The sequence below is a fragment of the Trachurus trachurus genome (genome assembly GCF_905171665.1).
Source record: "Trachurus trachurus genome assembly, chromosome: 3".
Lineage (NCBI taxonomy): Eukaryota > Metazoa > Chordata > Actinopteri > Carangiformes > Carangidae > Trachurus > Trachurus trachurus.
Window position 1 is genome coordinate 14,795,744 of NC_139893.1, and position 21,996 is coordinate 14,817,739.

The following is a 21,996-nucleotide window of genomic DNA, read 5'->3' on the forward strand; positions in this document are numbered from 1 at the left end:
CCGAACATTAATGTCCATAAATTAAGTTATGTGTAATAAAGTGAAATGACACAGGGAATAAGTATTGAACACATGAAGAAAAGGAGGGGCAAAAAGGTATGGAAAGCCAAAAAAACAGCTGGAGTTTGTCAGTATTTGGAATGTAATCCTGTCTCCTATCAGTGCAAAGTAATATCTGCTGGTTTAGTCCTGATTGATGCCTTTTAAAAAGGTTTCTCACCACCAAGGTGTCAGACAATAAGTATTGCATGGTGGGCAATGGCAAAGGGCTGTCTAAGAGCTGTCTAAAGACCTACGCAACCTTATTATTGCAAAACAGGAGTCAAAACAATAATCAGAAGGTTTCCCTAACAGTCCAGGACACTGGTGGAGAGCTTCAGAAAGACCTGGGATCAGCAGGTACAGTTGTTTCAGAGAAAACAATAAGTAATGCACTCAACCGCCATGGCCTCCATGTCTTGCATGGTGTGTGTGCATGGAGGCCATGGCGGTTGAGTGCATTACTTATTGTTTTCTCTGAAACAACTGTACCTGCTGATTCCAGGTCTTTCTGAAGCTCTCCACCAGTGTCCTGGACTGTTAGGGAACCCTTCTGATTATTGTTTTGACTCTTATGTCTGAAATCTTTGGTTGTGTAGGTCTTTAGACAGCTCTTAGACAGCCCTTTGCCATTGCCCACCATGCAATACTTATTGTCTGACACCTTGGTGGTGAGAAACCTTTTTAAAAGGCATCAATCAGGACTAAACCAGCAGATATTACTTTGCACTGATAGGAGACAGGATTACATTCTAAATACTGACAAACTCCAGCTGCTTTCTTGGCTTTCCATACCTTTTTGCCCCTCCTTTTCTTCATGTGTTCAATACTTATTCCCTGTGTCATTTCACTTTATTACACATAACTTAATTTATGGACATAAATGTTTGGATTTCTTTGTGTGTGTGCATTACTTGGGTTGATGCCGACATCTGGTGAAAATTTCATGTCAATAGCTCTATTAGAAATATATTTTCTGAGAAAAATGTTGACGCGTTCAATACTTATTTTCCCCGCTGTATATTATATCAAATGTTGCCTGTCTGCAAAAGACATAACTGAAAGGTATGTATTTGCTTTTTAGATATGATATCATGCACAGGCAGTGAACGCAGCTCAGACAGCTGATTAAAAATCCACGAGTGAACTAGGATGATCACAGCAAGTCATGTCCAAAATAATGAGAGAGCATTTCCGAGCCAACACAGTGCACCTGCTCCCGCAGTACATCAAGCTGCCTGAAGCTCAAATCTCATTACCAACTTTTGTCAAGCACACTGGGATGCTGTGTCAGGGGGCAGGAGAACGATCACCCATTGAGATTCACAAGCAGCCTGCAACAAACTCCACTTGCTAACAGAAGAGAAAAGACAAATGTTCCTTCAGTCTGCAGGTCTCCACAGCCTCGTGCCATTAGGGAGTGTGTAAGCGTTTAGCGCCACAGAAGCCAGTGCAGCAAGATTGTGTCTTTATTAAATGATATCCTAGATGCTTGAAGGCTCGTACTGTAAGTGGTTACTTACCTGGTTGTGTGGCAGCTGAGTTGGTGGTTAGGCAAATGGGAGCTGAAACACCTGCACATCCCGCCGCTGTCGGCCTGGTCAGCTTGTAAAAACTTGAATCCACGAGTCTGAACTTTCACTTTAGCACATTGGCAGACTCAGCAGGTGCCTTCCCATAACAATTTACTATTCAAATTCACATCTCTTACTGTCTGTTTTTCAGTTTAGGCAGTCATGATGATTTTTGCATGTTTTTTGTGGAGGCTTTTTCGCATTGGTTTGAAGAAGTGGGATTATTTGGAAATGATTCACATTCAAATCTAAATGTGATGACAGTTGTGGAGGTGTGAGTCAGACTGATCAAGCCACACTGACAAAGCTCTAATTAGTTTACTGTCAAACTCTTACTTCAGTATAATCCTCTCAGCATGTACACCTAGTTTCAGCTCATTGTTTGTTTGTCTGGTCCACAACTTTCAACTTTCAACAGTTTTTCATTGAAAAAGAAAAAAGCACCAGTGTGCACAAACCACTTGGCACCAAACAGCAGACACACAATGTTGGAGACATTCAGGAGGAGACCAGAAAGGAGAAGAAAAGAATGAAATTGCACCATAATTCTTCATGCTTGACTCCATTATGCTAATATTGATCAGTCAGCAGTTTGTCACAAGTTCTATTAAGTGTCCTTATCTTGTCAGGTTGCAAGATTAAGACATTCATGAATCTGTCCATCCATTCTCCATCGATTTAAAGAGTCTATAATCAGTGTCGGCTGTTGCCGTGCTGTCAGGAGGAGTCGTTGCTGCTGGAGAGACTTCAGAAAGTGGTTGTTCAGTTTGTTTGGGTCAAAATATGACCTTGGCTTTTTAAGTTTTGGCATTGCTCCACAGCGTAGATGAACCTGTACTCGGTTATTCACTTCAAAAGCTGATCCACTTCACTGTCGTTCCAAACAAACGGAGGCCAGTTTTCCTTTGGCAGCAAATTTCTCATATTTTATCCTGTGATGTGCTCTGTGAAGAGCTTAACTGACTGGTGCTGTGATGTGCCCGCCGTGATAGCAACAAACAGTGCTTCAGTAATGGTAGAGAGCCATTTGGCAGCAGTGCTGTAAAGCTCCTTCTGTATAAGTATTGTCCCGTCATGGACTAAAACTAATGGTTGGATCAAGGGTCCTGCAGCAGGAGAGATTTAAGTGTTTTCCTGGAGGACATGGAAGTTTGTGCGGACTGAGCCTGTTTCCACACATAATGGGACTTGTGGATTTATCTGTGTTTGTGAGGACAGTGGACTGAATTGTGCTTTGCCTCGTGTGCTTCTGTTGAGTCAGTGGTGACCATAGACTTATGATGGTGACACATCAATAGCAAAAAGATGAGCTAAAGATTGCATACGAACTATAGGTGGTGTTGGATTGGATGAATTTTTGTTTGTTTGTTTTTGCCCAGTTCTTCATAGTAGTAAATATTTCATTCCTGTCACATGCTGCTGACAGCCTCATGTCCAGCAAGTGGAAAACATTTCATGGAATTTCATCTCAGGAATGTCAACTATGTTTTCAAAAGGTCAGATGGGACTTTCCTTGAAAATATAAAGTTCAGTGTGAACTAAAAACAAACCCCACATTGTTTTTGTGTAGAACTGCTGTTGTCTGAGTCTGGTAGATTTCCTGTGAGATATTTAAGTGTCAGACTTGACACTGTTGTACCACATGTCCAGATCGGGCTTGACCTTAGGTGGAGTCATATTACGCTTCATCAGAGTGGAAATTATTACCTGATTAACAGGATAACAGTAGAAGATAGTCTGATAATCAGAACATTATCGTTCAATCAGAGATATTGGACATCTTCCGGTTCCACATTTTCAATTGTAAAAATGTTGGGCTCATCTTCAGTGATAGGAAATTAGACTGTTTTGGACAAGATTATTCTCTCAAGGGATCAATGTACCAGTATGAAAAAGAAACCCAACTGAGTGGCAATGAAAATAATTGTTAAATAAGAAAGGAGTATCTGTGCGCTGCAGCCACTCCACAGGTGGAGGTCGGTGCTCTCAGGAAGGACTAAAAACTTGAGGAAACGAAAAGAGGAACCTGGAGCACACGAGTCACTGGTGATGCAAATAATTTACTTAGTGCAGAAACAAGACCAACGTTTCGACGTACAACGTCTTCATCAGGGTCAAAAAGACAGAAAAATTTTGACCCTGATGAAGACGTTGTACGTCGAAACGTTGGTCTTGTTTCTGCACTAAGTAAATTATTTGCATCACCAGTGACTCGTGTGCTCCAGGTTCCTCTTTTCGTTTCCGAAAATAATTGTTAGTTGCAGTTGTAACTAAATTGTTTGAAGCATTGTTATCCCTCTAACCCAGTGTGTCCCGCCGACTACATTGTATCAGATCTGCAACAACAGGAAATGAGAGAAATATTATCTTGGATCTATAACATAAATCCATAGATTAGTGGCATTTCATATCATATGCTGAGTTAATCTAGGTCTATCCGCTGCACCTGATGCAAATGTGACATTTATTCCACCAGAGATGGCCATTGGTGTCTTACACACTGTGGGAGACACCAGTACTGCTCTTTCCCACATGTTACATTGCATAGTTAACCATGGCACTAATCATAATGTTGATGAATGAAAAGTCTTAATGTAATAAACTGCCAATTTTCATTTCTCTCCTCAGGAGATACCTTAGCACTCGTCCACTTCGTAGCTCAAATAGTTGGGAACGTTTTTCTGTGTTCTCATAGCTGCTGCTGTAGGACTGTGTTCATATCTAGAAGTCTTACAGCAGCAGCACAAACAACAGAACTATTCAGTCATTCAGACAGACACTGACTTCATTTCCCAAGTGCTGTGTGGTTATTTGACATAAAAGCGAACATGCATATTTATGAGTTCATTTCTGATTCATCACAGGCATCGTTGTTGGCATTTTGGCAAAGACAAGTCAAGGCAGTTGTACAGTTTGATGTGTGCTTATTTACAAAGCACACATTAAACTTTACCATGCAAATTAAAATATTTGAACAAAATCTTAATATTGAAATGTCTGTGTGTGTGTGTGTGTGTGTGTGTGTGTGTGTGTGTGTGTGTGTGTGTGTGTGTGTGTGTGTGTGTGTGTGTGTGTGTGTGTGTGTGTGTTGTGTGTGTGTGTGTGTGTGTGTGTGTGTGTGTGTGTGTGTGTGTGTGTGTGTGTGTGTGTGTGTGTGTGTGTGTGTGTGTGTGTGTGTGTGTGTGTGTGTGTGTGTGTGTGTGTGTGTGTGTGTGTGTGTGTGTGTGTGTGTGTGTGTGTGTGTGTGTGTCTTTGCACACTATGCACACACACATCACCTTAGTCTGTAGGCTCCACTGTGTCACACACACACACACACTGTATCTTTAGTGATGTGATGTCGCTCATTTCCTTCAACATGATGAAGATGTAACTCATTTAATTCATATAGCTCAATGTCACATATAAGAAATTTGCCCCAAGGTGCTGTAGGCTTAGTGGATGGGAGTGAGGGACCAAGTCGAAGGACATGGCTTTTATCATCGTGGTTAAATATTAAAGAAGTAGTTTTTCTCTAAAAAAAATCTCTGGATAATCCAAATATACTGGATAAATAACTAATTTGTTGACATTTAACCTTGAGTATTGAACATTTATTGGTGGAACTGTTCCACCAAAAGGGAAAAGAATAAATGATAATGAAATGAGGAGGATTAAATTGTTCTATTTAAATTATTTAAAATGCAAAGGACAGTGTTGCTCTCTCGAGAACCAATCTGTAACTCCACCTGTCCATTTGTCACACCTGGTCTCATCTGTTCGACCTGGAGAAGCCCCGATTGATCAGTTGGGTCCACAGACTATGTCCATCCATTAAATAGGAGGCTGGCTTAACATTGGCAGGAACAGTCCATTATTCATAGGCAAATAGATTGTTTGTTCAGGTTGTGTCACTGTAGATCCTCTGCTGCTCCAGTGGAGCGTCTCCATAACATACGACCTCCTCCTTTATATTATGTGGCAGTTGTTTTGACTGATAAATTGCATACTAGTACTGGTTTTTATGTGCTTTTCAAAACACATTACTTGTTTTCCACCAGCTTTTGCATCTATAAGCAGGAGGCTATATATAGTAATCTAACCAGCTCTCACACTACATTAAATTAATGTTGAAAAATGTTAACATTTTTATTTTGAGCTGCTACTGTGCCGATGGAAAGTGCTATTTTTTTTCCACTAACATCTACCATGACTGTACAAACTAGCAAATACTGTTTTCAAAGGCATCTAAACATCCTCTGAGAAAACAGACCCAAGTAAACAAGACTAGACCAACACTTTGTAGAGGTTGATGTGCAAAATTGAGTGCATAGTTGAAAACTGTTGTTAAACCATCATGGCATCACATTTGCATTCTGACTGTTTCTGTCCTACTCGCTCACATACACAGTAGTTTAGTTCCTCCTAATTTCCAATAAAGCTCTTCTCATTTACATGTTGATATCAGACACCCGAGTAACACAACATACCGACAGTCCCTTCTAAGCAGTATCCAAGGTGCTGTTCCGCTAAAATCCTGATTTTTTTTTCAAAACCACCAAGCCTAAATTTAAGACGTAGACTGCACAACACATTTCATTTAATTTCATTTCATTTCTCAACACAGAGAGAAAGTTAGAAGCAACCGATTGTGTGTGATTTAATTTCCGATGCCGACTTAGCATTTCAGTACCAATATGAAATGTCACATTATTATTAGTAAACACATGTGCTCAGTCTCGGGGAGTGAGACACTGGATGATTAGTTGTGGTAGGGATTAGTTTTGAAATCAGAAAAAGTTTTTTGTTTCATTTTAGAAGTTTCCTGTGTTGCTGTGGTGGTTTAGTCTTTTACCTTTTTGTTATTAGCTCTGTAAGACGTATGCCTTTGTTCTCACACATAATTGTTAAAATCCATGTGTCCTGAAGGCTGAATGATGATAAGAGTTAGCAATGGAGAGAAGGTACTGTAATTAAATAGGAATGCAATTTTAGGTGTTTGTACTTTACTAATTCAATTTTATGCTACTTTATATTCCACTTCACTACATCTTACAGCTTTAGTAGCTAATTGCTGTTAAGATGGAGATTTTACACAATCTCTGTTTAAAGATTGTGGGTTTAAACAAGAAGTTGGTAAGTTGGGTCACATTTTGGGTTTTAAAAGGGGGAACTATTCAAGTCCGGTCACTTTTTCACTGTTTTGGCAAAAACATTTTCTGCAGTGCATGTTTTGCTGTTCTTTGTGTCGTCTTAACTGTCATAAACAAGAGATTACAGATTACCGGGTTTGTGTTGTAGTGCCGTAAAGCAGTTTCTTGCAGGATAAGATCCGGCGTACTGGGTCAGAGGCGCTGATCTTGCCAGGTTGGTTTTCAAGAGATGCTAGGGAAGGCAGAGAGCCTCCATTCTCCCTGTAACAAGTCATTTAACCATCACAATTACTCCGAAGCTGTTTTAATAAAAAATCTAAGTAAAAATCTTGCATATAGTTCCCCTTTAACAGCTTCACCAAAGAGTGATCTCTCCCTATTAACTTGCTGCATGATTAATCTCATACATCTTATTAATGTTCAAATGATCTAGTATCAGGAAAAAATCATAGGTTTGCGTGTGCAGTCTACTGGGTTCCTTGTCACCCTGAGTTAACCCCATCCATGACCATGACCCTGAACCCAATTTGTATTTAATGGTTTTGTAATTGTACACTGCTTCCAAATTCTGTTGAGATGTTTTAGTACCTTATGGCACCACTATAAATAATTTGAGATGGAGGGCGAGAGGGTGAGCCACCAAGTTTAGCAAAAAAAAAAAAAAAAAAATTAAATCGTATAATTTTCAGTCTGCACTCATGCGTGCCACAGCATGCATAGGTTCCATGTAATCATGAAGGCAGGGAGCACAGGATGGACTGACTTGCGTCTTTGCAGCACACCATTTGAGAAACCAATTAGCCATCCAGTTAGTTATGCATTCAGCCAGTCTGCCAGTGAACAGCTGGTCATCAGTCAGTCAAGCAGTTGGCTACAAAATCACTCATCCCCTCTGTATGTTCTGCAAAACACAGCCAACTCTGAAGGATTTTCTCCCAGTTATTGACAGCTGAAGAATATTTCCCATCCAACAGTGAAGAAGACAATAAAAAACAGAAAAAGAAAACAGTAAAGAAGGGTCAATTTGTGACACCAATAGAGAAGTCTTTGTTTCAGGGTCTAATAGAAACAGTGTGTGATTGAAACAGGGATGAAAAGAGGAGGAAACCCATGAAAAACTAGTCCCATTTCACTTGACTTTGTGTTTTGCTGTATAGCCAGCAAATTGTTGTGTAATCCAGCCATCGATCTGAAAGTGACTGTGGAGAGTCTCTTTATAGTCTGAGAGGATGGAGGGACTTCACCTTTTCCTGCCGTCTCGTTGGTGTTGACAAGTGTTTTGAGGGATTGGTGCTTCACGTTGCTCCCGTGAGGATGCAAAACCCCCTGAGCCGCACTCGATATCAATCTTCACGGAGAAAGGGTTTACTGCACAACTGTTGGACCAGATTGTTTCCTGTACAGCTGCTGCTAATAAATTGGAAACTTAAGTGTCAACTTTACTTTTGGATTTATTTGCAGACATTAATCTCGTCATAACTGCTTTACTTTCCTTTGACTTTTGTTTGGGCCCTGACCCAGTGATGGGCGTCCCGTGGCGTCCCGCCAGTGAGAAGGAGTAGTAACTTCCTGGCACACCGGCATCATGTCAGCATACTGATGATCGCACCGCCTGGCAAAGAGCAGCTTCATTTTCATTCATTTATTCATCTTCTCTCTTTATTTCTCGTCTCACCCTCTTACTCTCTTTCTGTCTGACCCTTCATGTTATTTGTCCTCTTCTTGGCTCTCACTGCCTCTCTGACTCACTTTCTCTTTCTCAAAAAAAGCATTTGTCTTACTAAATGACTACATAGCACAGATGATAATGGCTCTTGAGTTTCTCCGCGTGTGTGCTCTCTGCAGCAGCTGTGTGTCTCATATCTACAGTAAAAAAGTGACATTAGACTAGGATTGGTACGATGTGGATTGAGAGTTAACAATTTGAGGTTGTGCTCTTCTTGCTGCATTCCATTAATATTATGACTTTACTGCCACGACAAGTCAAAATGTCCACATTGACAAATGCTCTGTTGTCGTCAAAATGATATGGTTTTTACACATGGACAGACCATTTGTCTTCACAGCCTTCAAACAATATTACATAGTAACACTTAATCAAACCAAATAATGAAAGAGTTTCAATGTTATTCAAAGGCTCACAGCCTAAAGCAATAATCAATGCTTATCAAACCTTATTCATTGTTCCCATGAAGTACAGATGTTTTCCTGAGGGTTTTGTCAGTAATGGCTGAAATAGAGAGCAATAAAATATAATTGGTTGGTGTCACACTATTTTGTGTCTGTGAACCAACAGCAGGAGGTTGTCAGGTATCAATTTGCTAGTTAGTGTTAGTTAGTGTTATTGATTGAAGGGGAAAGACTTCAGTCTTTGAGGCTGCTGCTTTCAAATAGTGGCTGGGTTTGTTGTAGAGTGAGTGAGATGTTATTTTGACTTTGGATTTAAGTTTTCTCTGTTGTGAACAAGAGGACACATCTGGAGAACATCTGCTAAAAGAGGATTTCTTTTGTTATTTGTTGTTATTATATGTATTGAGATATGAAGAAATGAGGGAAAACGATTCATTTTACTGGATCATTGCTAACTGATTGTACTGATCATATTACAAATGTCTCTTGTCCAAATTAATGATTCAGAGAAAATGATAAAAATGTTTGTGATTGAGATACAATATTAATTCAAAAAGAAGCTATGATACTGTACGATGTTATATTGTAATATCGTAATTGATTGAAACCATGTTGCTCTGCCTTACCACCACCTGTGCGCAGATCTTGGCAAAGAAAAAGAGAGACAAACACACAGTATGAAAACAGACTCATAATCAGATGCAGATTGTCATTAATTATGGTTCATTTCATTGCAAAGTGTTACTGCCGTTGCATGAGCACAGCAGCGATAATGTTTCCAGAGTTGTTTACTTTTCATCTTCCCTCTCTCCTCCCTGCCTCTGTCTCTCATTCTTCGTCTTCAATCTCCCTCTTTATCGCTCGTCTGTCCTCCTTCCTCCCTTCTTCCAATTAAATTTCTGCACTCATGTCTCCTCTTTCTTTCTCCCCCACTTTTCTCATCTCTGGCAGTTTAAGTGTTGCGGAGGTCAAGAGTATAAAGACTGGGCGGTCAACATGTACCACAACTGCTCTGCACCTGGTCCGTTGGCCTGTGGCGTCCCTTATACCTGCTGCGTTACTACCAAGGTTAGTATCACTATCACTTTAACTGTTGGTCATTATTTACAACTTCAATTTACCTGATGATGCTCTTAGACACCAATACTGTTGTTACTGTCTGTTATAAGCTTCCTTATATAGGTAATACTACCACCATTTCTTCCACTCTCGGTTCTACTTGTTGTTATTATACTGTATATGTGGGCGTTTGAAGGTCGGTGTTGGACACAAGCATCTGTAACATTATGGCTTAATTTATTTATTACAGGTCTGTTGAACGCCCGAACATTCGCTTCAGTTCATATGTCATTATAATAATGGCTGTAATAGTGTGGTGTTGCATTTAAACTGCATATCCTCATCCTTAGGATGGTGATTAAAGCTTGTTCTATGCTAGACACACTCACAGGCAATTTTCTCCCACACAAAACATCACAGTTGTTACCTTTAATTTAAACACCTACACTCTCCCTGAGTTTATATAGAGACAGCCAGACGAACAAGATTACACTCCCTCCTGGCTGAGCTCATGAGAGTGAAACCACTGGTCCTTGTAAATACTCACTTCAGTTACCACACCTATGCAATAACATTTCTTATTGCAAAAGTTTGACTTATTGCTCTCATACCAAGGTGAGAAAAATGTCAACTGGTTATTTTCCTGTTAAGAAACCGCATAGTATATGACGACTCTCATCATTTAATTTATTTTTCATGCCATTGTTTCATAGTATTTTCTCTATTAATGTTGTAGCTGTGTGGCTCACTTCTGTTAACAATAAAGGAAACATTATTAAAGAGCCTAAAGGCAGTTAATGTAATATTTTAATTTAATGTTAAGACATGAAAAAGTGACAGACAAATAATTATTTCTCTTGTTGTTCACTTAATTTTTTTTAGTAACTATTAAAATAACTTGAGCCACTGCCTCCAGGATTCATCATCTCTCTATACTGAAAGTCTCACATTGCAATAATGTGGTTTGTTGAGCAAATTGCTCAAAGAACACATCTGGTCTCGACATTTAGTAGTTGACAGATGAAGAAAGATGACAATGACAACACACGATGCACAAGCTCAGCAGCAGAATGGAGGTCATGTTACTGACTGACAACTTTATTTTCAATACTTGTGACTATTATGTGAGAAGTATCGGGTATTTTTTAATACATGTGCACTCTATTCTTCAAAATGCCATTTATTTGGTACAATAGATACAGCTGATGTCTTTCTCGAAGGTCAGTTGTTAAAGATTCAGAAAAAAGGGTTTATTATTCATATTGAGATGATACATGGTTTCCATATTAAGCTGCACATCCATACATTATAAATCATCAATTACAGTTCATGAATAGTGGCTCCAGTAAGTGCGGGGACAGTCATCCAAACCTTGAATTATCTACTGCAATCTGAGCAGGGAGCTGAAGAGCAATTAACTGCATTTGAGTGTGCAACGTGTTTCTATGTGGACTTTTCCCAACTTTCCCGATAAAATTAACACAGAAGAGTCAACATCACCTCCTATTTATCAAGTTCATATCTGTAAATCATACTTGCTTTTTTCAATTTTGGTAGTTTGTTTTCCTCTTAAAGGGATAGTTCACCCAAATTTCACTCATTTTCTACTCACCCTCATGTCGACTAAGGGTTGGGAGAAGTTTCAGAGTCATCCGTACCTTTTTGGAGTTACGGGGGGGTCCGTGCAGCACTGCATTGCCATATGACGGTTGCGAACGGGGCTCACTTTTCTTCGTCCACACCGACAGAGCAGTGAACTGGGCGATTTGCACTGACACAGGCAGAGCAGTGAACTGTAACTCAGAGAAGGCACGGAGGACTCTGAAACTTCTCCCAACCCTTAGTCGACATGAGGGTGAGTAGAAAATGAGTGAAATTTGGGTTAACTATCCCTTTAAGTTATAATTAATTGTGATATTTCATAGACGGCTCATGGGAAATACAATGACAGTTTGGTTTTGGTTTAATGAGTGTCCCCCACATTTCCAGTTAATCGTACCAATCCCAAAGTAATGAATAAGAAATATCCACTAAAAATACCTGAAACTTGTATAATGACTTAAAAACTGTGATCACCCCTTTTCTCCTCTTCTTCCTGTGGCAGACGGCCACATGAGACTAGCAGTTTATCTTATCTTATTTGAATACATGAATATATTTCAATATTTCAAAATGGAAAAGGCTTGGTCACACACACACACACACACACACACACACACACACACACACACACACACACACACACACACACACCGCACAGTCTCAGGCAGTTTAGGTGTGTGTGTGTGTGTGTGCGCGCCTCTCTTGCTGTTTTTTGTACAAATCCAACCTCTAAGGATAATTTTGACTGAAAGCTTGTCTTCTTTTCTCTGCTGTTGACTCCCCTTGATGCTCAAAGCCTTTCACAGGTTACTGTCTGTCTCCCAGCTGCTTTTTATTCCTCCCTTTTAACTTTATCTCCTGTGTCTCTCTGCTTCTCTCCCCTCCAGCCAAATGAAGTTGTGAATACTTTCTGTGGCTACAAGGTGCTAGAGGCAGAGGTAAGATAATGAAGACTGACTTACATGACTGAATTAAGAAAAGACAGACGTGTCTTTTGCCTCTATTAAAGTGCAGTTCCTCTCAACTGGAAATTCCCGCTTTAAAACACAGAACTTGAAGTGGCAATAGACAACTTTTCATCTCTCCCGCCTCCTGCAACATGGATACTGTGGCTCCTGACTGTCGTCCAAAGCAAGAACAACAATGAAAATGAAAGCACAGAAAAACACTTGGCTGTATTCATTAATGTGCAGGTTTTATTCCTTATAGATCTAGCAGAAGTAAGGCCCGACTAAAGAGTTTGCTGCTCTCTCCATAGTTGCTCTGGTCATCATCAGGACTGGACTAATCCTAGAAGTTGTAATGGCCCTGTCAGTGTCTTTAGCACCTCTCTCTCTCTTGAATTTCTGTTACTGCGACCATGGTTTTCTTCATCGAGAAAATGTTCATTGAAAGTACACCCTTGATTTATCTTGTTTTCTGTCACTCTCAGTCTTCACCGTTGTTGCCACCTCTACCATAATAATCATATAAATTAGATTCACCTGGAACCAATGCAAACACAGATTTTTGTCATTGTATTGCAGTTACACATACAATCAGTGTTTACTTCATAATGGTCAGTTTAAAAAAAGTGTATTTTCATTTTAATAATGAGGCTGTTACTGTGTATTTGTTCATTAGTGATGTGAAAGGTAAAATAATTTTTTTCAGGTGTTGACTGAAATCATTGTATAACTTGTTTAACTGGGTATAATTGTGAAAACTGATGGATGTTATTATTATGTTTCTCTTAGCGTTTGTCCTTGACTGAAACCATTCATATCAGAGGCTGCACTGACGCGTTCCTCATCTGGCTGATGGACAACTATAAGATTATGGCTGGGCTGCTGTTAGGGATCCTACTGCCTCAGGTACACACACACACACATGCAAGATTGACGATGAAGCCATTGTTCAGTATATGACATCAATGCCTTGTGTGTGTTGATCTCATCATAGCTGGTTTAATCTTTTAACTGAACTCTTTTTAACTCAAATGGTTAACCCTCTCCCTGCTATAAGGGATTTAACGAGTGCTATTGTAGTTGGTTTGTTTGTTTGTTTGTTTGTGTGAATATCAGACGCACCGTGAAATAAAATTTTAATCTACATTCAACAGCCTGTCTAATAGAAACGACTCCTGTGAGCAGGAGGAAATGTAAATTCCTCTACGCCGGCTACATGTGAAGACTCCAATGTGTTAGCAGTGATAAAATAAGCAGGACAATATTTGCACACTGGCTAGTTTCATTAAGGGTTCAAATGAAACAGGCACAGTTCCCAATATATCAAACTAATGACAAATACAATATTATATTCGAATTGAGTTTAAAACTACAAACCTTTTGAAATTGTCTTTGTTGTTTGTTGAACGTTGAAGAAACACATAATGGGCTCATACGTTAAACATTTGCATTTTCACTTCATACCCATTTTCCTTTTTACTCAGATCTAGCGGAGGATGTGAGAGTGATGGAGGTTATTTTTCATCACATTGTCATTTCTGTCCTCTCACATCGCATAACTCACATGATGCAAGTCCAAACACACATGCACACACACACACACACACACACACACACACACACACACACACACACACACACACACACACGCACACACACACACACACACACACACACACACACACGTGGGCAGCTATGAATGTATGAATAGAGATGATGCTTGACTTTAATAAGTATGATAAGCTTCAGTGGGCAGAAGGTGTAAGTCACTCATCCATCCCATACATGAGGTGCTTCTCATTTGCCCTATTTCATGTCTCCTCACTCGTCGCTCTATGGCCGACATGAATTAAACATCTCAGTTCTGTTCAGCAGTGCAAGGACACATCTTTGACAGAAGTCCTACGATATGACATCGTTGCAGTTTGATATTGATGTAATTACCATCTAGTTTAAAAAGCACTGGATCTGTGGCAACTGTAGGTCTGACTAACGAAGGAAACATTAAACATTTTTCACCATTCATCTAAAATGTTTTTCCATTTCATGTCATGGTTTCAGCACACATATGCTACTAAATCATCTTAGACATTTTTGTACTTTATTTTTATAGAAGGAACATAGACAACATACAGAGAGACATAGAACAAACAGTTGGTCGCCTATACATTCATTCAGACGTTATACTGGTGGAGTTACAAATACAATGATGGCTCAATGAGCATCTCTTTTTTCAATCCATTTTTCCCAATAGTGCAAATATTTATCAGTGTGTAGATTTAACAAAAAGGTCATCCTTTCCATATTTTGGATATTGGTCACAATATTGATCCAGTCTGACTCTGCTGGAGGTGTGGTCTGTAGCCAGCTTCGAGTTACGGTTTTCTTACTAGCTGCTAATAATATTTTTAAAAGATATTTGTCTCGCCCCAATATACTGTATGAGGTGCAATATTACCCAGGTAGATTGTAGAAAAAGAGCTGTCATCTTAGATTGTCTTGACATAATGATTTCACACTGATTGTATTTCTCTTTTCCTCTCTCTCTCTCTCTAGTTCTTCGGTGTTATAATCAGCTGGCTGTATATCACTCGTGTAGAAGATGCCATCATTGAGTGCGGTCACTCCACGGATGGACTGCTGGACTCACATGCACAGCAAAGACGAACCAAGAGCCCGGGCCGTGTGTCCAAATGGTTTAAGTGTATGCCAGAGATCGACTGATTGATGGAGACAGAAAAAAAAACTGAGAGCAGAAAACAGACTCCTGCCAGCGTTCACAGTCGGTTATATCACTCCAGTCGATCAAGATACTGCTGCAGCCACTGTGGGAATCTGCCTTTGAACTGCAGGTTGATGACAAGCTCGCTCCATTATGGAGGAAATAGATTTGTTTTTTTTGTTTGTTTTTATTGGGAAGAAGGTCGTTTTTTTTAAGGGGTTTGATAGTAAATGTTAATTTTTAAATTTTTCCTATGAAATTACTGTAGAAACGGAATAATTATAAATTACTGTGTATTATAATGTACGAGTGGGAAATCAGAGCTCATTTAGATGTGTACTTTCAACTGTGCCTCACACACTCTCAGGGAAAAAACACAACAACTAATACAATCACTTTTGCTTCTGGTGTGTTACGATATACTGTACATATATATATATTACATGAAATCCACAGCACTGACTCTCATACCTACTGTATGTCCAGTGTTTGTTTTCCGGTCTCACCATACAACCACTACTCTTGCCAAAAAATCTGCAGTACCAGATACAGTAGGACCAGTTTTGTTGTGTGAAAGCAGGAAATATCTACCTTGAGGTTTGAGACTGAAAATCATTTATTTTCAATATAAGCCTTAAGAATAAAAAAGTATATGCTGCATATACTATACATCCCAAGTGCTCAGTGAAACTTTACGCCATGTCCTGTCGTCTATAGAGCTCTCATTCTTGGCCTTATCTAAAAAGCTCTGATCAACTCAAGTCTGCCGCTGCACGAAGAGTAAATGCAAAGCACTATCAACTGTAAGTTGGTTTAATAAATGAATGTCAATGCAGTGACTTTGCCATAACAAGAGGATAGTTAATGGTCATTGTTAAGTATAGAAATTACATTTATGTACTACTCATTTTTTATTTCCTCACAGTTAGAGACACAATTATTTTATTTTTTTTGCACAAAAAAATGATTTAAAGAACAAATCTGCCACACTGAAAAACATTGCAACTTAAAGTTAAATCTAAAGTATGACATTTGCTTCATTAACATTTAACTGAAATGGCTAGTTTCCCCCAAACTATAACCAAAGTGGTTTTCTTGCTGAGACCTGACCACTCACAGGACTAATTTCCCAGTCGACAGTGTCAACGTGTCGGCACTTTGTGCACCCTCAACCCTCAAGTCCACTTCCCTATGATTTTATACTTCTACTCCACCTGAAAAAATGTTTCACTGAATATAATGTAGGTAGTTTTTACACTTGTCTCAAGATGGGTCGGTGAAAGACAATTAGATGTGTAATTTCAAGGACAAAGTGCTGATATATATAACACTAGGCTGGCCAAGATGCAGAGTACTGTATATGGAATTGCCTTAGAACAACCTGCAACATATGATCCTGTGTAGTATTACCTGTACATTTTACAGATGTGAATAACATGAAGTTATTGTGCTACTGAAGTTTCTTTGATTTGATGTGAAGAGACCAAAGAACTAAACTTTCTGGAAGTTTTTTATTATTTCAAACTTGCTGCCTTTGTGTGGCTACACGTTACTGACTTACATCAAGGATTTCTTGTTTTTCAAGCATTTCAAGTGGGGTCTTTGAAGTTACTGCCTTTATTCAACATGATTTAAGGCCAAACAGGATTTACCAAGGTTTTTACACTGTAGTCCACGTTGCACTTAGGAATGAAAAAGACTTTTAACATGACTTTATTCTTATAAACATATTTTCAAATTTAACAAAAAACTGTCGAATAAATCAGTCAATGCAGCTCAATTGCAGGTATGCTTATGCTACATTTACAAACTAAAAAAATATGTTCTTTTTGTCAGTAATGAGGAAACAAACACACAGAAGAAGAGCATATGAAGTCTGAGTTTTATAGACTGTATATATATTTTTTAGATAAGGGTGCTATCAGGCAGTTGTTTCCACTCGGGTAACTTCATTTATCTGCCTCATTAAGCCAAACATCTAATGATGATGAGTTAAAGGGACCATACCATCTCATTTAACAGACACATTTACAATCCTAGTTATCAAGGAAACATTTGAGACATTTTTCCGTAATTTTTTTTAAGAAAAAATGTATTGACTCAACTCAGAAACAAATATAACTATTAATTACAGTATATTTTGTTATTATTTTTTTCTGAATCCCAAGCAAACTGCATGATACTTAACAAAGAAGCTTGGTACTTATAGCCTGTCCTGTGTACTGCATGTCAGATGTTGTAAATATTACATGACGTAAAGTATATTTCAGTGACTGTAATGGTGATCTCTATGTAACTATCATTACTACAGTCTACTATCACAGTACAGTTCAAGTGCCAGTGTTTTCTCTTTGAAAGGATAAGATAATACCTAGATGTAAACTGAAAGTCCAATGAAAAATTTAGTAGCATTGTCAGTTCATTGAGTTGCACAAAAGCACAATTATTGAAAGTGTTGACAAAAAGTTTTGCTTGTTCATGGGTGGAAAATAAAATGATATGATGCTGTTGATTTGATGAGCTCTCTTGTTTATCTTTGAGCTGACTAGTGCTGAACGGCTCTTCCGGTTGAGGGGGGTTTAGAGGTGGGGGGGCTGTTAAATAAATGATGGCTGATATCACACTGTGTATTTTCGAGGGCAGGCTTCACCCTGAGTCACAAGCAGAGCCTAAATTTTTCATGCAAAACTATGCAAATGAAGTATGTAAAAAGGTCTAACTGACTACAGAGTAGAGGGAAAACTAGAAAAGACCCTGCCAGAGGGCATTGTAAAGTTACTGCTGCTAATAACTTATATCAATAAATTAGTTAGAAGTGAGAGAAGTGACATTCAGAGTCATTAAACTAAGACACAATATTGACAAATAACATTAGAGGAAGAAAATTTGAATTTAATGAATTTCATTCATTCTGTAATGTTAAAATATGTGTTGTTTACACTTGTAAAAGAGTGAAGATGTATTAAAGCCAAAGATAAATGATAGGAAGTCTGGTTAAAATATGAAAAGTAACAATCTTCTCTACACCTGTAATGAAATGCGGTGAGAAGCCATTAGTCATGCACTAAAAACAAATTAAAGTGAAATGAGAGTTTGATTAGCTTGACCAGTGACTCATTATGTGAGTGACAGTTTGCACCAAACAAACTATTAGAAATGAAGAAACTCGTATTGTGGAAAATAAAAATACTTCCTTCTCATACTGAGATACTGTGTCATTTCATCATTACATACAACGTGGCCCAGGTTGACCCAGTTCAACTCCTTTACTCACTAGAAAAACTTGTGTGGAAAGTGATGCACAGAAAACTGAACCCTGCCGTCGTCTCGTCCATCGTGGTTTGGTGTTTCTCTGTTGTATTCTGTTTCCTGCTCTTAACTCCTGCTGCTTTGAGGACTTCCTGCTGAATCGAACCTATTAATATTTTACTCCTACCACCACAACAAAGGAGAAAATTATTTTCCTCCATCACCAACAAGGAAGGGCAAGGACGCAAGAAGCCGTTGTGAGTGCTCATGTTGTTCTGTTCCACCAACACACGGCTTAAAATAACTTGTTTGGTTTCTTCCCAACAGCTCTTATTCTCATTCCTTCGCCACCATCAGAAAACATATTATTATGATTATTACTATCATTGTTAGCACGACTCCCACAGATCTTTTGTTGATTTGCTATGCATACAGATTAAAAATTGATCACGTTATAACAAAAACCTGTTATTCGTCTCCCTGAGGGTAATTTCACTCGGGCGGTTGCTTTGCAAAATGTCTAAACCGATGAGAACAATGACAGCATTACATCTTTCCTCCAGCAAGTCTTTGGCACAGGTGTTTGTCCGATTTGAAGCATGTCCTCCGATCTTTACTCGGGGTGTTGCTTATATTTTCATATTATTGCATCTCATAAATCCTAAACCTCCGAAGCTGTGGCACATCACAACCCCCTAGGAGACCAGATTCCACTTACTCATTCATTCACATACATATACAGTGCGTAAGTGTGTGTGTGTGGGTGAATGAGATCAGGAAGAGCACCAGAGTACCACAGTATAGACCCTCTCTGTAGCTGACAGTGTTTGTTTCCCTTTTTTTCTCTTTTTCCTGTGATAGAGTTTGATCTGTGATTCGTTTCACTGTCTGTAGTCTCTGCTCATTCCCATCACTCCAGCTGTTTTTCCACTTGACTTTCATTTCTCCTCTTCAGCTGTTCACACTTAACCACATGAGCAAACAGATGTACTGTACTGAGAGCAGAGAGTGCAGACTGCCAGCTTCACATGACTGTACTTCACATACTTACTACTGCACTGCTTTAATTCAGTTTTTTTTTCTGGTATCTTCATTCTTAAAATATTATCAATGATGTTCATGAGTGGTTCTGTAATCCTCCTATTTAAAATTACAGGGCACATTTTGTGACTTGAGTGGATGGTCAAAGGAGTAGCTGTGACTGACCGGATAAATCCTATAGTGAAATATATGTCAGTTTATATTACCTGAGAGGCACCTACATCAGGATCGCCATGGCCCAAAATCATAAATCAACTTTATGATTACTACAAGATTTTTCTCCACCAGCTGTCAGGTGCAACTTCAATTCTCCTGCAGTGTTATTCATCATCGCTGTCAAACTTTAAATGAACATACAGAAATCTGACATCATGTTTTATTTTCTTCTTCAATAGCTTGACCACACACACACACACACACACACACACAGTGCGTGAGTGCATTGTTGTTGTTTTTACCCACTCATTCAGCCCATACTAATGGTCTACTTATAAGAAGTTAATGGTCCTGCTGCAGCTACAACATTTTTTAAAATTAAATGCATGCTCTGGTTGACAATACCAATAAAGCCGATTCAAATTAGAGCCAGTGGACCGGGAATGAAGCACTGCACACCATATCTGACATATCAAAATAAAGCAGTTGCTCTGCCAAGTGCATCAATACACTTGGCGAAAGTGGTCGGAAACACTGTAATATCAGTAATATCACATTTCACTCAATGTAATTTAAACTGTTGAAAGAAAATTATTACTGCATTCACAATTCTGGTAACTGTTGTTGATTGCTTGCCTAAATGCAGTCATGTTCACCAATATGAAATAAAACAAACCTAAAGCAAATCACCAACATAACCAACGTAATATACGTAACACATCTTTATCTTTAATCATTTCATGTTCATCATGCGTCACAGCTGTCACTGATGTTGATCACGTAACAAAAATATGCAAAATTGTTCCCCGACATGACATGACAAAACTCTGCACACAGGTAAATTAGATTGATCCAAAGGTAAGGGCTGTCTGTCCACCATCAAAACCCCAAGGACGGCACGGCACCCACATGGCAGCAGTGGTGTGATTTAATTGTTTTTAAATACAGTATCGAAAATAGGCAGTTTGCAATTAGCTTGTTTCTGATAAAGTAAAAGCGGAGACCTAACAAGGGAGGACACAAAATATCAACAAAACCTTTATTTATTATTTAGTTTACATGTAACACACATAGCCAAGGCCAAAATTACAATAGCGCCCTACAGAGGTTTCGTATAATATTTGTAATAAATAATACATTTTTGTTTAACATTTTAATATTCATGTAGACTATGCAACAACAAAAAAAAGTGTTAATCAAATTGTTCACCAGCTACACATACATTTAAAATTCACAGTACATTATTTTGTCCTTGGTCTTATCATGAATGTCTTTCTTATAGGGAATCAGAAATCATGGCGGATCCAGTTTTTTTTTTTTAAGTAGACTATTTTGTCCGCTCAGATATATTCTCTACTCTTCGTACTTTATAGACACAAACTCCCTCTCTCAACACATAGACACTGACTCTGTGTCACAGTGTTCAATAATGTGTGGGAGGACTCTGGTCATTTATTTCCCTGATACATCGCCCAGTGTCTGGTGTGATGCTGACATTTAGCCCCGCACAAGGTAACAAACTAACCTAATCATTCAGTGTGGGCAGCAGCAGGAGCACAGACGGAGAGGGGAATATGTACTGTAGAGCCATGTGGCTGTTTTTTTTTTTACACATACACACATGAACTAATCGGATTTCGAAGCTACTTTCCCCCCTTTATGCCTCTTAGCAGTGAACAGATGTGAATAATTTCCGTCAGTTCCAACACATCCATGTAGCCTACTACAGGCCACACACCACATCAGAAGAATCTAGTGTCATGAATTCATACACACATTTATATAACTGCTCCTCCAACTGTGACTGTGGAGAAATTATATATTCATTTTGCAGAGCAGACCAAACAACCACGCTGTTTTGAATGTATCAACCAAATTACCACACCATGACAACCAAACCAATATCATGTGTGACTCATTTATTGGTCTTACAATCAGTCCAATCTGATCTGATGGCATTTAACACTCGATACACAAACAGCTGGGATAGATTGAGTAGGAAATGCAAAAACAAACAGAAGGGCCACAACAAATAATCATTAGCTTTACTTTAAGAAGGTAAAAATGCAGTAAACGTGGACCTTCACTGCACCTGTCTGTCCCGAACCTTTACAGTAATTGAAATGGTCGAACAGTAAGGGACATGTGAATGACACTGGGCCTCAGGAGACGAATTATATTGATTATTTTTGGGTTCAAGATCATGAACCAATGAGCTTGAAAATTAAAAAGGCCAGGTAGGGGAAATAAATGATTGTAAAAAGCCCAGATCCTTTTTTAGGATAGCAATAATTTCCTTCTGTGTGAGGGAGAGTGGAGAGTCAGTCCCTGATCAACACATTGAC

At 38.8% G+C, this 21,996-nt stretch overlaps 1 protein-coding gene across 1 annotated transcript in view; it reads left to right on the top strand.

Annotated features, from left to right (window-relative positions):
- tspan15 (tetraspanin 15) overlaps positions 1-15,303 on the top strand; it is a 29,793-nt gene extending 14,490 nt beyond the window's left edge. The window contains exons 5-8 of the mRNA XM_083969304.1: positions 9,827-9,943; positions 12,424-12,474; positions 13,273-13,389; positions 15,040-15,303. Of these exons, the coding sequence (XP_083825430.1) occupies positions 9,827-9,943; positions 12,424-12,474; positions 13,273-13,389; positions 15,040-15,207 (453 nt within the window). The 3' untranslated portion in view covers positions 15,208-15,303. The remainder of the gene's footprint in view (positions 1-9,826; positions 9,944-12,423; positions 12,475-13,272; positions 13,390-15,039) is intronic.
- The last annotated feature ends 6,693 nt before the right edge of the window (positions 15,304-21,996 follow it).